Source organism: Callorhinus ursinus, unplaced genomic scaffold (assembly GCF_003265705.2).
Source record: "Callorhinus ursinus isolate GAN/ISIS: 27379988/994484 unplaced genomic scaffold, GSC_fseal_2.0 scaffold9, whole genome shotgun sequence".
Classification (NCBI taxonomy): domain Eukaryota; kingdom Metazoa; phylum Chordata; class Mammalia; order Carnivora; family Otariidae; genus Callorhinus; species Callorhinus ursinus.
In genome coordinates this window covers 46,997,214-47,017,199 of record NW_027397071.1, presented here as the reverse complement: position 1 = coordinate 47,017,199, position 19,986 = coordinate 46,997,214, and the positions used below count along the sequence as shown (strand labels likewise).

Here is a 19,986-nt window from a genome sequence, read left to right as displayed (position 1 = left end):
TCAGTCATTATTTAATATTTCTCGTGCTTATGTTTGCCTTCCATAGAATAGACACTTTATTCATCTGTTTCATTCAACATTGGTATCCTTAGCATCCATAAAAATGCCTGGCATTAATCTCAATAACTAATTGTTGCATTATGAGTCATGTAATAAGAATGTGAAGCAATCAGCTTAAATACTGGAAGAGACAAAATTACCTTTTTATTAGTAGATAACAATATCATATATCTAGAAAGTCCAAGAAAGACTAATAAAGCAGCCACTAAAATTAGTAAAATAACTGGGCAAGGCTGCTGGAGATAAAGAAGAATATACAAAAAACAAGATTTTTCTTTGTACCATAACAAGCATTTAGAAACGAACGTGGGGGAAATTTCTCATTCACTGTGGCAAACAAAAATGGTAAATAAAAAAGGTAATATAAAAAGGTACAAGACCTCCTATCAAAATACCACCAGCATTTTTCACAGAGGTGGAACAAACAATTCTAAAATTTGTATGGAAGCAGAAAAGACCCTGAATAACCAAAGTAATGTTGATAAACAAAACCAAAGCTGGAGGCATCACAATTCCAGACTTCAAGCTGTATTACAAAGCTGTAATCATCAACACAGTATGGTACTGGCACAAAAACAGACACATTGATCAGTGGAACAGAATAGAGAACCCAGAAGTGGACCCTCAACTCTATGGTCAACTAATCTTTGACAAAGCAGGAAAGAATATCCAATGGAAAAAAGATAGTCTCTTCAACAAATGGTGTTGGGAAAACTGGACAGCCACATGTGTCCAGAAGAATGAAACTGGACCACTTTCGTACACAATACACAAAAATAAATTCAAAATGGATGGAAGACCTAAGTATGTGACAGGAATCCATCAAAATCCTAGAGGAGAACACAGGCAGCAACCTCTTAGACCTCCGGCACAGCAACTTCTTGCTAGACACGTCTCCAGAGGCAAGGGAAATAAAAGCAAAAATGAACTTTTGGGACTTCATCAAGATTAAAATCTTTTGCACAGCAAAGGAAATAATTAACAAAATGAAAAGGCAACCTACAGAATGGGAGACGATATTCGCAAATGGCATATCTGATAAAGGGCTAGTATCCAAAATCTATAAAGAATTTATCAAACTCCACACCTAAAAAAACAAAAATCCAGTAAAAAAATGGGCAGAAGACATGAACAGATATTTCTCCAAAGAAGACATACCAGTGGCTTATAGACACATGAAGAAATGCTCAACATCACTCAGCATCAGGGAAATACAAATCAAAACCATAATGAGATACCACCTCACACCAGTCAGAACGAATAAAATTAACGTCAGGAAATGACAGCTGTTGGCAGGGATGCGGAGAAAGGGGAACCCTCCTTCACTGTTGGTGGGAATGCAAGCTGGTGCAGCCACTCTGGAAAACAGTATGGAGGTTCCTCAAAAAGTTAAAAATAGAGCTACCCTATGACCCAGCAATTGCACTACTTGGTATTTACCCCATAGATACAGAGGTAGTGAAAAGAAGGGGCACCTGTACCCCAATGTTCATAGCAGCAACATCTACAATAGCCAAACTGTGGAAGGAGCTGAGATGTCCTTCAACAGATGAATGGATAAAGAAGATGTGGTATGTATATATACACACACACACATACACACACACACACACACACACACACACACACACACACACACACACACACAAAATGGAATATTACTCAGCCATCAAAAAGAATGAAATCTTGCCATTCACAATGACATGGATGGAACTAGAGGGAATTATGCTAAGCAAAATAAGTCAGTCAGAGAAAGACAAATACCATATGATTTCACTCACATGTGGAATTTAAGAAACAAAACAAATGAACATAGGGAAAGGGAATTAAAAATAAAATAAGATAAAAACAGAGGGAGGCAAACCATAAGAGACTCTTAACTACAGGGAACAAACAGTGCTGCTGGAGGGAAGATGAGTGAGGGACACTTGATGTTATGAGCACTCAGTGTTATATGCAACTGACGAATCACTAAATTCTGCTCCTGAAACTGATAATACACTATATGTTAACTAAATTGAATTTAAAGAAAAAATATATATATTTTTAAGTACAAGACCTACATAATTAACATTACAAAAAGATATTAAAAGGAATAAAATACCTATGTTATTATAGTAACATTTTGGATTGGAATTCTTAATATGTTAGAATACAATATTTCCTGCATTAGTGCAAATGTAATGCCATTGAAATTGTAATTCCAATGAAATTTGGGGGGGAACAAAATAACACAATTATAAAATCCATATGGAAGAATCTATGTCTCATAATCGCCATAAAAAATCCCCCCAAAACCTAATCTATAATGACAACTTTTCTTAAAAGATATTAAAACTTACCATAAAATTACCGCAATTGAAATAGCATGTGGCTAATTCAGAATAAATAGAGCAGTGAACAGAATAAAGGCCCTATAATAGTTCCAAATGTAATGAAAACAACATATGACTAAAGTGACATGAAATTTTCATGGGCAAAAGATGGTTAATTTAATAAATAATGCTGGAAAAATTTTCTGTCAATTTGGAAGAAGATGAAAATTAAATACCTCACATTATACAAAAATAAATGTAATGTGGATTAAATTTAAATGCAAAGGTACAAAACAAAGTTATCAGAATAAAATTTAGCAGAATTCCTGTACAACCTTGCACTAAGGGAGATCTTCCTAAGCAAAGCAGAAAATACAGAAAATATAAAGGAAAAGATAGACATTGGCAAAGACATCCTAACTGAATTCAAGACATACCAAAGACTAAGGGAAAATAATTTACTCAGATGAGAGTCAAAAAGGTAGTATCCTTGGGGCGCCTGGGTGGCTCAGTTGGTTAAGCACCTGCCTTCGGCTCAGGTCATGATCCCCAGGTCCTGGGATCAAGCCCCACATCGGGCTCCCTGCTCAGCGGGGGGCCTGCTTCTCCTTCTCCCTCTGCCTGCCGCTCCACCTGCTTATGCTCTCTCTCTCTCTGTGTCAAATAAATAAAATCTTAAAAAATGTTAGTATTTTTAATATAAAAAAGCTTTGAAAATTGATAATAAAAGTATTATAAATACATAAAAAATGGTCAAAGTACATAAACAGACTCATATACAGAATAGAAAATACAAATGTCCAATAAATATGAAAGGTGATCATAGTCATGATAATGCCAGTAAAACCAAAAATGGTAGTCAATATTTCACCTTTAAGAATTCCAAATTTTTGCAAGCGTAATAACAGTATGGACAGGTGAGGATATAGAGAAATAGGTACTCTCACACATTTCTAGTGAGAATATGAATTAATACAAACTTTTTAGACGGTAATCTCTCAGTATGTGTTTTTAAATTTAAAATACACATACCAGGATGTTACTGGAATATCTCCAAGATATACTACATACAACCACAAGATGTAAGGTAGTATGTATAACCCCTTTTTGTGTAAAATAGTATGATGTACTCAGTAGGTATTGTATTAGGCCAACTACTACAAAAAATAAAATCAAACATAAAACAACTCAAAGGTTATTGCTTGCTAAGTTGCTAAGATTTTAAGGGCTAATCTTGGAATTGGCACGTATCACTACTACTCACGTTTAATTGGCCAGAATTAGTCTCACAATCACATGTACCTGCAAAGGAGACAGAAATGTCATCCAGCTGTGTGCCCAAGAGGAAGAGGAGAAATTTTGGCGGACAGCTAAAAGTCTCTGCTATAGATAATAAATAGGGAGATAGGTAGGTAGATAGATAGATGATAGATACATAGACAGGGAGGAAGCTATCTAACTGTATTTGTAGCTATACTACATAAATTCAGTATAAACAGGATTTTTATTCCTGGCAGAAATTATAAGAAACCCTCAATAAGGGTTATACTATAATTATACTATAACTTAGAACCAAATGGAAGAGAATGAAACTTTTGTTTTATTTTATATTTCTCTGGACTGTTTGAATTTCCTAACTTGATACATATATTCCCCCCCCCAAAAAAACTGGCTATAGGATTTATTCAAGTGAAGAGAGTAGGTCCCATTTTTCCTCTTTGTTTCTCTATGTACTTAAAATACATAGATACATTTTAAATAACTAATAAGTATATATCAAATAAATAGTAACTAATACAAATATACTGAAAAAAAATAAACATACCTTTCCCCTAGAAAGTTGATAAGCTATCTCATTGAAATAAAAGTGACAATGTAAGGATACATAAACAAGGATGTTTAGTGCATCTTTATTTGTAATGGCAAATACTGCAAACAACTTGAATACCTATTGGTGAAATCTCAAAAAGTACATGTTATAGAACAGTAACTCTCAACCTTTTTGGTCTCAGTACTCTACACTCTTAAAAGTTATTAAGAACTTCAAAGGGTTTTTGTTTGTGTGGGTTGAATTTATCCATATTTATCATAATGGAATTTAAAACAGAAATTTAAACATATTTATTATCTCATTTAAAAATAATAAACCTACCTACCACATGTTAACACAATAGCATATTTTATGAAAAATGTCTATTTTCACAAAACAAAACACATAGTGAAAAGAATGGCATTGTTTTATATGTTTGCAAATCTCTAAAGACTGGCTTTATAGAATACAGCTCAATTCTCATGTCAGCTTCTGCATTCAATCTGTTACTGTGTGTCATATTGATTGATATATATGAGGAAAGTCCAGCCTCACAGAAAATCCAGCCTCATAGAAAATCCAGATATTTGGTTGGAAAAGGGAAAATTATTTTAATAGATTATTTTAATTTCATTAATTTAAGATTATTTCAGTTTTATTTAATAAAATTATCTTTTCACATAATTTTGATATTCTTTTTTAATAGTATACCAAAACTCAACAAGTGGCTGTTTATTAAAGGTTAGTCGCAATGCAGAATCTGAAACCACATCAGTGAATTGTTGTACTGTTAGATTAAAATCTTTATTTTGCACTTGGAATGGATATTTTACCTATTTATGATTTTGTAATATCATGCATTGCTCATTTGAAAAATATTGGTTCACCGAGTTATGCTGATCTCCCAAATGTTGACACATTTCATTACACAATGAATACCAAAAAATAAAATTCATTAATATCACCGCTGATGCTCATGGTGATGGATAAAAGTTTTCCAAAATTGCTTGTAAGCTTGAATTTTATCATCAGCAACAAATATTGTCAATTGTTTTCCTTGAAGTGACAGGCTCACTTTGTTCATTTTCATATCTTTTTTCATTTAATTTCAAATATCCAAGTCTGAATAACTACAGTTTTTTAGTCTGTCTTTAAAAAAGAGAAAAGAAAAGTGCTTCCTGGAAAAAGCAGCTAGTTTTAAGCTCACAACTCAATCACGTAAGTGCTTTACCATGAGACAACCAATACACTTCAGTATGTTCCAAAAGCGCTTCCTGCAGTCTTCCCATTTCACCACCCATCATACTGAAAAGGCATGTACTCAAGGACTGAGACTTAATATAATTAATTCTTATTGCCTCATCAATGGACATTCTTTCAGTGAGACCAAATAAAACAAACAAAAAAACAAAACAAAAAAACAAAAAAACAACAAACAAAAAAACCCAGGGTAGTTCCCGTTGTTATGGGAGTGTTGTTCTTGGTGGTGAAGAATACACTGACTACCAGTACAGTTTGATGTGACTGCCTTGATTCATGCTAAGCAGCCTAAATTTGAATCCAGTAACACCACCTCCTTAGCTGTGTGTGACTTAGGACGTTTACATAATTCCACTGAGCCTTAGTTTCTTTATCTGCAACACAGTGATAAAGTACTATCCACTCGCATAGGTTTCCTGCAACAAATACGTGAAGTAAATGTTTAAATGTCATGCACAATGCCTTGACACAGTTTAAGTGCCTAATACGTAGTAGATGAATTTCAAATACAGACTCCGGTAGTAATAAGAGCAACACCTCAGATGAACAGAGAATCTATTGTTACAGCCCCCTGGAGTGTTGACTGTCAAGAGTTACAAATGAAAACATAGTTTTGTGATTTCCTCACTTTGTCTTTCTATCTGTGAAGACATCCAATTGTGTCACAAGACTCAGCTATGTGGGTCTCAGTTTGACTTGTAGAATGAGAATACAATGTCCTTTTATCTCTGGGAAAGCAAAACCGAAAACAGACCAGACTATAGGAAAGAGCTTATTATGCAAACATTTTCTGGGTTTTAGCTGTTTGGGGACCTAACTGACACACATATGCCTCCAGCTATCGTCAAGGAGAAGGGCTGCATATTAGGAAACGTTTATCAAGCACTTTTTGAGAAAAGCACTTTGTTTAGATTCTTATACTTGACCATGAATCAGTGTTTAAGTTCTCAGTAATAATATACAGGAACCCAAAAGTTAAGAGTGGAGAGTTATTTCTGGATGATGTGGTAACAGTTGATTTTTATTTTCTTTTTATGCTTGTTTTGTTTTGTTTTACATTTTCTTACCGTCAGCATAATCTGTTTACTGTTTTAAAGTTACTTTAAAAATTTTTTTAAAAGGAGAAAATCACAGTGAGCTTGATTTATGGCATTTCTACTACAGTTTTGCACAGCATTTCAAATTTCAAAGGATTCGTTAAAATTTTAAAAGAACAGTGCATTCAACTTGGCAAAGGGAGAAAATAGACTTCATTGTGGTTTTCACCACTCACCCACAACTTTTAGGAAAGAAAGATTGCCTCGCCAAAAGCCATTGTTTTAATAACACAATATAAGCGCTGTAGTGAGAAGTAAAAACATGTTAACACGTGCTAAAGTTCCACCATCGTCGGGTATCGGCTCTGGTCTTAACAAAGAGCAGATAAATCAGGCATGGAACAACAGGCAGGGCAGCTGACTCTTTGTGAGTCTTGTGTTGACATCACCCAAAGCTTCTTTGAGCCCCAAAGCCCTTCAGGGGGCAGCTGTCCATCAGGAAGACTTTTCCTCCCCCGAGGAATCCACCTTCGGGAGGTTTGGCGCTGCGCCTTCCTCAGAAACAGGATCATTTGGGAGCTGGGCTCGTTTCCTCACTCAGCTGTACAGAAGAGAAAAAACCATACTTCCTCCGAGGGCACTGACAAAGAAGGAAGGTAGCCGCCAAGTTCGACGCCTGGGTTTTTTAAAAGAAATTGAACACTACACATCATTTTCCTTAAATGTTGGTCTGGTTTCAGAAAGATTAGACATTCTGGGGAGAACTCAGTCATCTACAGCTTCCTGTTTTGGCGGAGGAGGCAACGTGAGAGCAGAGAGGAGGCATGACACAACCAGGGGCTGGGAGCCAACGAGTAGCCAAGTCAGGGCTTGCCTTGCGTTGTACTGGCCGCCTCTGCTCGTTAACCAGCTGCCTCCGAAGTATTCGTTACGTGTTATAAATAAAAAACAAACAAACAACAAATAACCCTGGGTATGCCCTGCAAAGCTGATCGTAAGGAAGGAAGTGGAGGTTTAAACCTCTAGGTCTGAAAACAAAAAGTAGTTCGCATTGTTATCCCAAACAAAGTCCTCCCTTAATTTTACTTGGTTCCAACTTATTTATCAGTACCTTGGCTTACTGGCAAGCACCAAGAAAACCTACATGAATGAACGCTCGTTAGTAAACCACTAATGGGTCGAAGAAATAATTTATGAGAAAAAACTTTGTGAAAGATTATATACACTGTATTATGATGTCTGTGGTGGTAAAAAGAAAGCCTTGCGCAGACATCCATTTCACTGCCCTGTGTATTTCATAGATATTCCAAATATATTCTTTCTAGTGCATTTTGGCCTGCTGATGCAGAGATGGATAAATAATGGTAAGCCTGGTAAATTATGCTTACTCTCTGGAGATTAAAAACCTTTATTGTATCTGTTAACATCTAGTAACTATGAACCTTTCATTGTGGGAGTGGTAAGTTCATAATTTTTCAAGAAATTAGCCCACTAAAATATGAAAACTGTGGGTCATTTTCTAAAATGCTTTTGTTTACCAAAGTCATCTGAAACCACACTGGAATCTTCACAATTATATATGTGGTTGCAACATTTATTATGTAATCACATTTTCCTTTTTGAACTTTTTATTATAAAACTATTACACTCTATGATTAAAATAGTCTTAAATAAATTCTACCTCACACTTTAATATAGGATTAGCAGAAAATTCCAGTCAAACTCCTTGAATTGAAAAATGAAGAAATAAACTGTGAAGTCAGTCTCCTCCATATTTCTGAAACACACTAGGCTCATTCCTACCTTCAACATCCTGATCAAACAATTCCTACTGGATTCCCTCCGGAATTCCACTTCGCCTCGCTCCTCATAACTCCCCAAATCCTACACCACTGCCTCTATGATGCTATCATTTATGACACTGGTTCACCATCTTCCTTTTCCCACCTGAGACACAGTATAGAACAAAGAAAGACCTCAGCTCTTGAAGTCAGATGGACCTGGTTTGCTCCCTCACCTCACTACCTACTAGCTGGGTGAACAATTTTGTCCCCAGTAAAATGGTAAATGGGGGTAATATTACTTCACAGGAAGCTTATCAGTAGACTGAATGAGATGTTGCACCTAAAACCACCTGGCACTTAATAAGTGCTCAATAACAGTTTCCTTCCTTCCATCCTTATTTAGCACTCACCTGAATTCTAACTTATTATATTCGACAGTTATCCACATGTGAAATTATCCCTGCCACTTCAACATGTCCCTTAAAATCATGTGCTTCTCTCTAGTCCCCATAGCACCAGCCATAGATGGTGAGCTCATCGAAGTAGTTATGCAATCAAATGACTTCAAGCTGGAGACAAAGCAAACAAGTTCCTTATTTTCTGAAAGGTAGCAAGTTCACTTCTTTCCCAAGCCAATTTCAATTTATTTTGATAATTAACCCCTTAAACTGATACAGAAGTGGCTTAGAAGTCCAGAGAAACAGGTGCTAAAACGAGCCTGGAAAAAAAATAATAAATGAAGGAGTCACATGAGTTAATGTTACCTTGCTGACTTTGAGGGGTCCCTTCCGGGTGCCTTCTCCACCTGGAGCTAGCCCAGATGTAGATGTCTGCTTTTACTCTAGCCCACAGTGCTTCATAGACTCCTCATTCCTCACCTCTGAGATGGCAAGTAAGACAGGGAATAGAATTAAAGTCAAAAGGGAGCCCTTCATTTTGCTAAGGATTAAATCAGAATCTGATGTGAATATTGCCAAATTAAGTTTTGAAGTTACCATCACGCTCTTGTCCAATTTATACTAACTTTCCTGACATTTTATTGTCAGAACCTCATTTTAACAATATTTGTGAAGCACAAAGGTTACACCGTGAAGTTTTGATAATGTGCTTTTATGATTATTGCTAGTTATTCAGTCACTTCTGAACACTGTCACATACCATTGACTGCATCCATGAGACAATAAACAGAATGCTCTCTTGGAAGATACCTAGAAAAACACGGGCTTTGGAAGTAGCCAAGTATGACTTTCAATGTCAGCCTTGTCACTTACTAAGTGACATGGGACAAATTTTAAACCCTTTAACCTTTGATAAACATATCTCTAGAAAGGGAAAACCTATCTCATAAGAGTGTTTGAGTATTGAAAGCAACACTTATCTCAAAGCCATGAGAAAGCCAACTTAAGAACTCACATTCTCGTGTTTGGGTTTGAATCTCCACTTAGAAGATCTAGAATCTTAACCAAGATATTTAACTGCCCCAAGAATCCTTCTCTGTAAAATTGTGATAGTAATTGACTCTTAAAGCTAATGAGTTAAATTTTATCTTCTTCCCTCATCGTCGAGATGGACTAGAAAAGATAACTTTCCTTTAGAATATAGGAGAGTTTCTCTGACTGGAATCCTTCTTATTCTTCACCCTTTGACTTAGGCATGCATTTATCAATACACATTTTTATAATAGAAAGCTGGATACATCACCCTCAAAGAGCTAAATAGTGAAATTTCTCTTCTGGTAAACTTCCTAAAAGTACTAGTTCTTACAAAGCTCTTACCTAAACTGGGAATTCTGCAGTTTGAGATCTTAAAGAGTTGTTGACTCACATTTTAGCAAACTGAAAAATAATTTTTTAAAATTGATTCCTCTTCTTTGATCTCTGGTTGAAAAAAAAATCCCTTCAGCCTGTGATCAAGATCATATCACCCATACTTCTTGTGATATTGCCATTTTTCTGTAAGGAAGCCAGAAAATGGAACAAAATAACCTATGCTCTGATTGAAAGCATTTCTGGCTCTGAAAAATAAACATATTATTTCAAAGAATTGTTGCTTTCTCAATCTCTCTGGCTGCAGTATGCGGAACTGGTTAAGGGGAGCAAGATTTGAAGCAGGAGAAACAAAAAATAAAAGGCTTTTGCAATAATTTAGATGAGACATGATGTGTTCTAAACTAAGATTATTGCAGAAAGGATGGGGCAAGTGGCAGTATTCAGAATATAGGAGGACTTGGTCCTGATTACGTATCAGGAATAAGGAAGCCAAAAAATGGTACTTAGGGCTCTGGCTTGCACAACTGGGAGGTTGGAGTAGAATCATTTGCTACGAAAAGGACCTAGGGGCAGGGATGGTTTTGACAGCAGAAAGAGCTACCTCATCTTTTCATAGGTGAAAATTGCAGGTGAATCTGTCATTTATCAACTCCAGACGGGCATCTGCATGACCAAGTCCTGCACACGCACAACATCAGCAATTATTTACCCATTGATTACCAACTTCTTTCTTCCTTTCTTTGGAGACTCATACTGCCCATCTTGATAATGCCAGGTTTAACATAGCACTCCAATAAAGCTGTGATCAGTGGCTATGGGCTGGGTTTCTGCACAAGCCAGGAGAGAAGTATTCTTCAGTCAAGGGATGATCCCTGCCCTGGATGTCAGATACACTCTGATACCTCTGAATGCTGCTACCTCCCCGACTTGATCCCCTGGGGCTCAAAACTGACTCCTCTTCTGCCAGCTGTGAAGGCCTCATGGAAGGGCTTGCATTAATTGGGGGTGCTAATGGGAAGCCAGTGGGACCTGAGCTCAGCCTGTGACCAAACTGAGGCAAACTAATCAGCTAGGTCAGTTACCCAGATAAAAAGCTAATGCCAATAATGAAAGCCTTAGCTGTGGAGCTTCAACTTCCAGAGCTTTATGTTTGCCATCTGTGAATTGAAAGAGTTGAACTGAATTACCTAAGGACTCCTTAGAATTTGAAATGCTAAGCCTTGTTATAATTGTCTGATCCCTCCCGAGTCAAAACCTTTCCATGGCTCAACATTACCTGGAGAATAAAATCCAAACAGCCTGGCATTCAAGGCTCTTCACTCAGGCCCCCAAATATCACTGCTTCCACGTAACTAAAGGTCCAAACAGAGAAGATAATCAAAATGAAGATGAATCTTTCCATCTTTTGACCAATCTCTAACTAGAGCACTTAATCCTTTTTATTGGAGGTTGACATGACTTCTCCTTCTCATCTCGTCTGCAACTCAGTTTACTATCTGTGTGGCTTTGAACATGTAATTGTCTTCTCTGAGTTTAGTTTCTTCATCTGTGAGGAGATAATAATCTGCCTTTTATGTTGTGAAGATGGAATGAGGTAACATGAGTAAAGCACATAGCATCTTATCAGATGTTGAATAAACAACTCAATAAATTAACTGTGATATGCAAGAGATTAGAAATGCAATTTTTGGTTGCAACTAGCTACTGTGGAAGGCTGTTGATCTCAAAACTATCCATAAATTTGCACTTCCCTGGTCTTTTTCTTTCCTTTCTTTATTCTTTCCTTTCCTTCTTTGTTCCTTTCCTCTTTCCACAAATAAGTTCTAAAAGGCAGAACCTTAGAGTACTATTTCTGAAACTGTTCTCTTTAGGACATGAGTCTTTGAAAAAAGTCTTCGGGAAAAAATATCCTATGGTAATGGTCCCTTTTTTGGAGATTAATAAAGCATATTATATATAAGGGTTCAGAGAAGACTTATAGTTAAGAAACTTCTTTAATATGTTTAATTCAAAGTTTCCCAAATTTATTTCACCCTAGAAAATCTTTCACCGAGAAATTGACTAACGTCTGAGTTAGTCATGAATTTCTAAAGGGATATATTTCTAGTTCTATTCTTTTCAGGCACATGTTTTTTCTATTTTCCTGTTCTTTAAAGTTGGATGAGGCCATGTGACATATTTTGCCACATAAAAGATGAGTGGAAGTAACATATGTCACTTGCATCTGGCATTTAAGGATTGGTTCATGATTCCCCAGTTCTCCCTCTCTCCCACTTTGATGACCAAAAGCATTCTTGATAGATTCTGGTCTCTGAGTCAGGACAATTTAGAGCAGGACTACCTGCTCACCTGTAATGAACATAAAATGTAAATGAGAAATAAATTCTCATCATTTAAAACCACTGAGATTTGGGATGCCTGGATGGCTCAGTTGGTTATGAGTCTGCCTTCCACTTGGGTCATGATCCCAGGGTCCTGGGCTGAGCAGGGAACCTTCTCCCTCTCCCTCTGCTGCTCCCCCTGCTTATGCTTATTCTCTCCCAATCTCTGTGTCAAATAAATAAATAATTTTTTAAAAATAAACCCACTGAGATTTGGTGATTATTGGTTATGACAACATAATCTGACTTATCCTGACTAGTATAATTAAAGTTATTTACATCTTATAGATGTAGAGAATGTCTATATGATTCAAGTTTTTAAATCAAAGCAAAGTAAGATCAGTTATTTGGCCTTAACTGGAATTAATTGCCATGGGCTCAATATGATTGATAATATGAAGGTCCACAATTAACAGGAACCAAAATTCCAAATTAACAACCAAACAATGGATTGAGTAAACATGTATTTCATCTATAAATTGCTTATGAAGGAACTATGGCCACAAAAACACCTAATACACTGGTTAGAGCAGGTTGGCATGAGTTATAAGTACTGACTATGGCATTCAGATTTGGGAAATCAGATCTCCATTCTGCCATTTAATATCTAGGTGTCCTTAGGAAATACTTAATGTCTCTGAATCTCAGTTTCTTCATTTGTAAAAATGGAGATAATAATACTGACTTCATTAGGGTGGTTGTCAGGATTAAATTATACAGAGTACCTTCAGAGTCTCTAGCACAAAGGGAACTTTCAATAGAGTGTTCATTCATGGTAATGAGGAGAATTATAATTCTACCAAATATTACACTGTGTCAGAGTGGCCTTGGTGTTAGAATGCTAGAGTTTTAATACTGGTCCTGCAGTTTCCAGCTAAGAGAGCTTGAGAAAGTAGTTTAAGCTATAATCTGATTTTCTAATTTGTAACATGGAAAAATATCACAGGACAAATGAAGCAATGTTAATTATAGCACAGATAAATTATAAAGTATACCACATATAGTTATTTTACGATAATGATGATTATAAGATCACTATAAATTTGTTATCAAACATTAATTTATTTTTATTCATACTTCTCGAGGGTGTTTTCATCATAGGGCACCACTATTCATCCAGCTATTCCTGGGAGTCTTTCATAACTCCTCATTCTCCCTCTCTCTTCCCTGATTAAAACCTCCTTCATGCACACACATCTATTAAATCAACAAGTCTCATAGGTTCTACCTCTAACTTTCTCTGTGATCCACCCATTCCTCTCTATCCTCTCTGCCATGATCTCAACTCTCACTTAGAGATTGCAACAGTCTTTCAGCTGGTCTGTATCTTTCATTAAGCCATTGTCCACACTGCTGCCGGAATGATCTTTATAAACATGTGCTTATATTATTACCCATTTCGAAAACTCTTCAATGGCTTTGCATTTTTCTCAAGAAAAAGTCCAAATTTCCTTACCATGGCCTACAAGACCTTTCATGATGGGCCTGTGTCTACTTGTACAGGCCCTCAAACTCTCAGTTGTCTAGCTCTACTGAAAACCTCACCATTTTGGGGAAGTCCATGCTCTCCCTCTCTCTCTCTAGGCCTTTGTATCTGCTGCTTTCTTCACCTGAAACACCCCTTTTTGCCCCTCTTTAAAAACTAGTTAACTTCTACTCCACAAATATCTGTAGAATGGGTATTGAAATATCACTTATTTAGAAAACCTTCTGCATAACTTTACAGATAAAACTTTCTTACTACTCACTTTAGTAATTTTTTAAGTGCTATATCAGTAAGAATTTAAATGAGCACCTAAAAATGTTCTCAATCATCTTAGAAGACAGTAATTGAAATTAAAACTTCATTTTTTATGGACAAAGAAACTCTTTTTATGTTTTGTCATTATTTTGGGTTTTTAGAAATTTAAAAGCTTAATAAATAAATTTTAAAAGCTCAATAAGTAACTGAAATATATAATAATTCAAAAAAGTCAATAAAATTATTATCAGTGAGTTATGATGTAAGATCCCTAAAATATCCTGGGATACTTTTTCCTTCCTGATATGATAGTGTCATATCTTTTAATAGTTGACTTATTCAAAGAAATACAAACATGGTGAGAGTACGTTTTTCATGAGTTGTTCTGGATGCTACACAAATGTGTCATCAATTTAGAAAAAGCAGTGCTTATTTTGATAAGATCATAACAATGGTTTATATGTTCCAACTTAATGGACATGTTCTGCTTTCTATTTAACCTAGGAATTAGTTTCATGTAAACTGTTAGCCTTTTAGTTTTATCACCCACTGAGTATGCCAACCCAAGCAAATGAAGGCTAATAGCCTAGTAAATGTTCTATGGATTTGAGGGTAGACTTGAACATTGCAGTAAATGCTGAAAAAAACAGACACAAAGCCCAAATAGAACAAATGAGATCATTTGCACAATCTGTGTCTCCCAAAGGAGGAGCAGGGTCTTGCAAGGACCTAGCCAGCTGCAAAGGGCAAAGAGGTTCTCGGACCAAGAAGCGGGAATGTGGTCTGGGATAATCAGAATGACAACTACCATTTTTGAGTACCTACTTTGTGCCAGGCATTGTGTTAAGTGCTTTATAGTGGAGATAAACTGCACCAGTCAGTGGGAATGCAATCTCAAAAGTAGCAGTAATATTCACCTAAAGAGAATCATCATAAATTTGTTTTCAGTTTTTGTCTTGAGGTGGAAAATTGATTTTATATTGTTATAGAGGAAAGAAAACTATGACCTATGTTTAGCTGATTTTCAAGGCTGATTTTATGCTCTGTTTGATTTTATGTTCAAATCAAATGTTTTACCCTCTGTGATGTTAAAATGTTTTACCCTCTGTGATATTAAGATATCTTGTTAGGATATTAAGGAAATCATACTTAAAATACTAGATCATATTTTAATATGGGGTATGCATGAAGCCAACACTTCTCCCATTAATTCGATCACGCATTCATTCAACAAATATTTGTTGCAATAACCCCTCTGTGGAGATAGTGTTCTAGGTGTTGGAGATACAGTGGAGAACAAAACACATAGTCCCTACCCTCAGAGAGCTTACAGTCTAGGGGAGGAGGCAGATACTAAGCAAATAATCACACCAATATTTAGCACAACAGGTGAGAATCTCAATTCAGAAACTTGGGTGTCCAAGAAATGTATATTCTATAATTCAGTTTCTAGCCCTAAGTCTTCATTCCACCCTGCTGGCAGAAACAAACGGTATACACACAGTTAATAACTGTCTCTCTCAGATTTGGCTTCCTTCCCTTTCCCAGGATGTAATTCTAGCATCTTACTCTCTGACAAGGCCCTTCTATCATCAAATTGTTGCTTTTTGGTAGGTCATTAATCATTCTCAGCTGCCTGGCTTTTTTGGTTCCAGTTGTCTTTGTTGCTTCTACACATCACTCATTACATGGAGAATGGTTTTTCTGAGGCTGACTGTGTTCCTTCCTAGGCCTTTCTGCTTCCCAAAGAATGTTATTTAGAAGCAGGACATAGGTCCTCTCTGCTCTATGGATTCATTAGGACTCTCTCTTTTCCTCATTCCCCACCTCTTCCAGCCCCACAGAAACTTCACATTTCCCTTCATGTTTAAGGTACTTGGAGTAAATTTAGACTGGCTGGGGGGCAGGTCCTGTAGAAGGGAGCTCAGACAGGGCTCTCTTGAGGAGATGAGATATGAACTGAGATCTGAAGCGGGGGGAGTGAAGAGTTAACATGTTGAAGGGGAGGGAGGGATGGGAAGGAGAGTGTTCCTAACCAAAGGGATACATGTGGCAAGGTCTGATGGCAGGAGAAAACTGAAAAACTAAATTACAAGCATTATCATTTGGGGACAAAGCCTAATTGTAGAAGAATATACACTCTTGTGCTTTGTTTATGAGACCTCAACAAACTATATAGACATTAACCATTTACTGCACAATAGTGAAAAATGTTTAAGAACTTCTCAAAGCTTTGGGCTTGAGTTTAAGCCTGACCAGTTACCAGATGTATGGTCTTTGGTAAGTTACATCACCTATTTAAGCCTTAATTATATTACCTGGAAAATAGAGATTATAATAATATTACAACTACTTTCCCTATCTGTCTCATAGGATTGCTGAAGGATATAATGAGATAATGGATGTGAAAGTGTCCTACAACTGTAAAGAACTTTAACATGTACATTATTACAAGTGTGTTGTTGATAACTAAATCTATTCACAGTACAATTCAACATTTTGTTTTAGGGAGACTTTTACTGAGACAAAATGACAAATACTAAGGGTCCAACTTCTCATTTGTAATTGTATGTAACTACATAGAGGTGAACCAAATGAACACACTATGATACACAGTTATATCATGAATACAATATTCCTTCCCTACAACAGTTGCAAGAGCAGCTAACAACTTACTCACAGACAACAATAATGTAAGTTCTATATGAAAGATGCCTGGTAGAGAATAACCAAATAAAGCAAAGAATACCCAGCACAAAATAGGAGTTTAAAGTCAGGCCAGTCCCTACTCCCTCTTTAGGCCCCTAATTAGTCCATTAGGGGTGTATATGTGTGTGTGTGTGTTTGAAGGGTAAAATGAGATGGCTAACTGCTAAGCAGAACTCTCATTCAATTCTTAAAATTCTATCATTGGGGAAATGCATATTAAACATATTAAAACAACAATGAGATACTACTACACATCTATTAGAATTGCCAAAATTTGGAATACTGACAATACCAAAGCAGGTAAGGATATGGAAAAATAGAGCTCTCATACACTGATGGAGGGAATGAAAAATTGTGTACAGCCACTTTGGAAGGTAATTTGGGGTTTTTATCTTTTTGCAAAACAACATACTATACAATCCAATAATCATGCCTCTCAGTATTAACCAAAGGAGTTGAAAACTTATGCCCACACAAAATCCTGCACACAGATGTTTATAGCAACTTTATTTATAATTGCCAAAATTTGGAAACAACCAAGATGTCCTTCGGTAAGCGAATGATAAACTATGGTATATCCGGACAATGGAAAATCATTCAGCAATAAAAAGGAATAAGCTATAAAGCCATGAACAGACATGGAAGAACCTTAAATTCATATTGCTAAGTGAAAGGAGCCAATCTGAAAAGGCTATATACACTATGATTCCAATTATAAGATATTCTGTTAAAGATAAGACCATTGAGACAGGAAAAGATCTGTGATTGTTGGATTGGGGAGTGAAGGAAAGAATAGAGCACAGAGGATTTTTAGGGCAGAGAAAATGCTCTATATAATACTATAATTTGGATATAGGTTATTATACATTTGTCCAAACCCATAGAATATACAACACTAAGGGTGAACCATTATGTAAACTATGGACTTTGGGTAGTTAGGATGTGTCAATGCAGGCTCATTGATTGTAACAAATGTACCACTTTGGTGAGTGTTTTTGATAATGGGAGAGGCTATGCATTGGTGGGGGAAGGAGTATATGGGAAATCTCTTATACCTTTTTTTGATTTTGTTATAAACCTAAAACAGCCCCCAAAATCCTAAATTTTTAAAAGTATTTTATTGGAAATAGAGTTTACTAGTGAGAATCCAAAGCCAGCCCAGAAAGCCAGCAAAATAATTCCTTCTGTAACACCAAGGTGAAAGATCGTAAAATAAAAATTGATGCTAATCTAAAAGCATGGGAGAGTCTATAAGATCAGGAGTGAGAAGGGTAAAATGGAATAGGTCCAGTGCTTCAGGATCAGTTGCCCAGGGTCTAAGAATAATAAAATAGTTTTATTTTTCATTTAGGTTTGATGAGCAGTGACAGTAGAATATGTGAAAATTTTTGAAAGTCAAAAATACATAATAAAAAGAAACATTTTTTCGATTAAATCAAGTTTTTATTTTGTTACACAGAGTGTTATGGAAAGTCCAACCTTTCAGAAAGACAAAGAGATAAACCACAATGATTTATAACAGCAGAAAATCTATAATTCTTACTACCTGATCTAAGCTCTCAATCCACCTGAGAATCACCTTACTTTTGTTTAAAGGATGGCTCCAAAGAAATGGAGATTGTGAAGAAGTGGATACTTATAAAAGGCAGTTTCTACTGTTGCACAGATTCCACTCTTAGTTTTACACATACTCTTTTTCCAGAGAGTTTAGTGAGTTTCAAATGCCTTCTCCTCTCCTCTCCACTTAGAATGCTTTACAAAACAGGCCATACTGTCCTATGGCCTCAGGTAACAAAACGCAGGACTTGTTCTAACAGCATGGCATAGGCTGTTAGCAAGCTCTTTGGGGGAGTTGCTACCTCCCACTCCTCCTGTATCCACAAGCTAGCTCTAGAACCCTTCATAAGATAACATCCTGATGCCAACTATAGAGCGAGGACTTTATACTTTCTCTCTGGGCCCACTTAAGTCGGGGCTTAAAACCCAGAGCAGATTTTGGGCAGGCAGAGGAGGGTGCCCCCATGTGTCCCAGACTAACTCTTCTCACTGAATTGGGAGTGTGATGCCTGGTGGCTAAACAATGCAATTTTGATATTTTCTGTCATGTCTTTTGCTTGTCAAATAGTCTAATAAAGTTTCATAACTTCAGCTCTCAAATCTAAGAGGATAAAATTCTGATTTAAAGTTGGGTGTGAGAATCTAATATTCTCCTAACACTAACACATGCGGTAATTCATAAACTCTGGAAAATAGATCTTGGAAAGCCGAAGATTTAAACGTCTATGGAACTTCATCTTGTAAAGATTTTTGGTCTAAGTAATTCTAATAATTTCCAAGCTTTGCTTCTAATGGAATAGTAATTTTCTAACCTATTTGAATATTTTATAAGTACACGTATGTAGTTATATGTACTTGGAATATGACTAAAAATATTAAGAAAATCCCAACAGAACTCTTATAATTAGCCTAGATCTCAAACTAATCATATATCTCTAAAATAAGAGTTTATTAAATTTGTTAAGTTAAAATAGAGGTTATACAACAAATATCATTTTCTAACATCAAAATCCCAGCTTACTGCACACAAATTGGATGACTGGACATTAAACATTCTTTCTTTTTCTTTAAACATCAACAAGAGAAAATATTAGTAATGATGAATTATCCTTGTTGGTTTGACTTGGGTCCAAGCAAAGTATCTATTATATCTCCCTGAAAAGAAAAAATCAAACAATTACTATGCAATAAAATATAAATTAAAAGGTAAAGTTGCCTTTAAAATGCCATTTAAAATTTATAAATTAGTGATACATATAAAGGGCATCCAGTAAGATTGTAAAAAGTAAACAAACCAAAGTAAATTTAAATAGTAACAGTTACTTCCTAGTATAAATCTGCCTTTTCCTATGAAAGACGCTTTTAATGGAGTTTGATAAACAATTTTATAAGGATTCTGTTAAGGGATCATTTTTTGAATTTTATTTTATTATGTTGTGTTAATCACCATACATTACATCATTAGTTTTTGATGTAGTGTTCCATGATTCATTGTTAGTGTATAACACCCAGTGCTCCATGCAGTACGTGCCCTCCTTAATACCCATCACTGGGCTAACCCAT

General features: G+C 36.0%; 2 protein-coding genes across 4 annotated transcripts in view; both read right to left on the bottom strand.

Moving 5' to 3' along the window:
• Window positions 1–6,853: 6,853 nt before the first annotated feature.
• On the bottom strand, window positions 6,854–9,201 carry INSL5 (insulin like 5). Its single transcript, XM_025871591.1, is given in 4 exon segments — window positions 6,854–6,985; window positions 6,987–7,066; window positions 9,016–9,105; window positions 9,108–9,201. Coding segments are annotated over 4 exon segments (396 nt in total).
• A 9,099-nt stretch (window positions 9,202–18,300) lies between these two features.
• The window catches only part of DNAI4 (dynein axonemal intermediate chain 4), a 91,666-nt gene continuing 89,980 nt past the window's right edge, over window positions 18,301–19,986 (bottom strand). For all 3 annotated transcript variants that reach the window (XM_025871784.2, XM_073896569.1, XM_025871785.2), the window contains one exon: window positions 18,301–19,578. In XM_025871784.2, coding sequence (XP_025727569.2) covers window positions 19,528–19,578 — 51 coding nt within the window. In that variant the 3' untranslated portion in view covers window positions 18,301–19,527. The remainder of the gene's footprint in view (window positions 19,579–19,986) is intronic.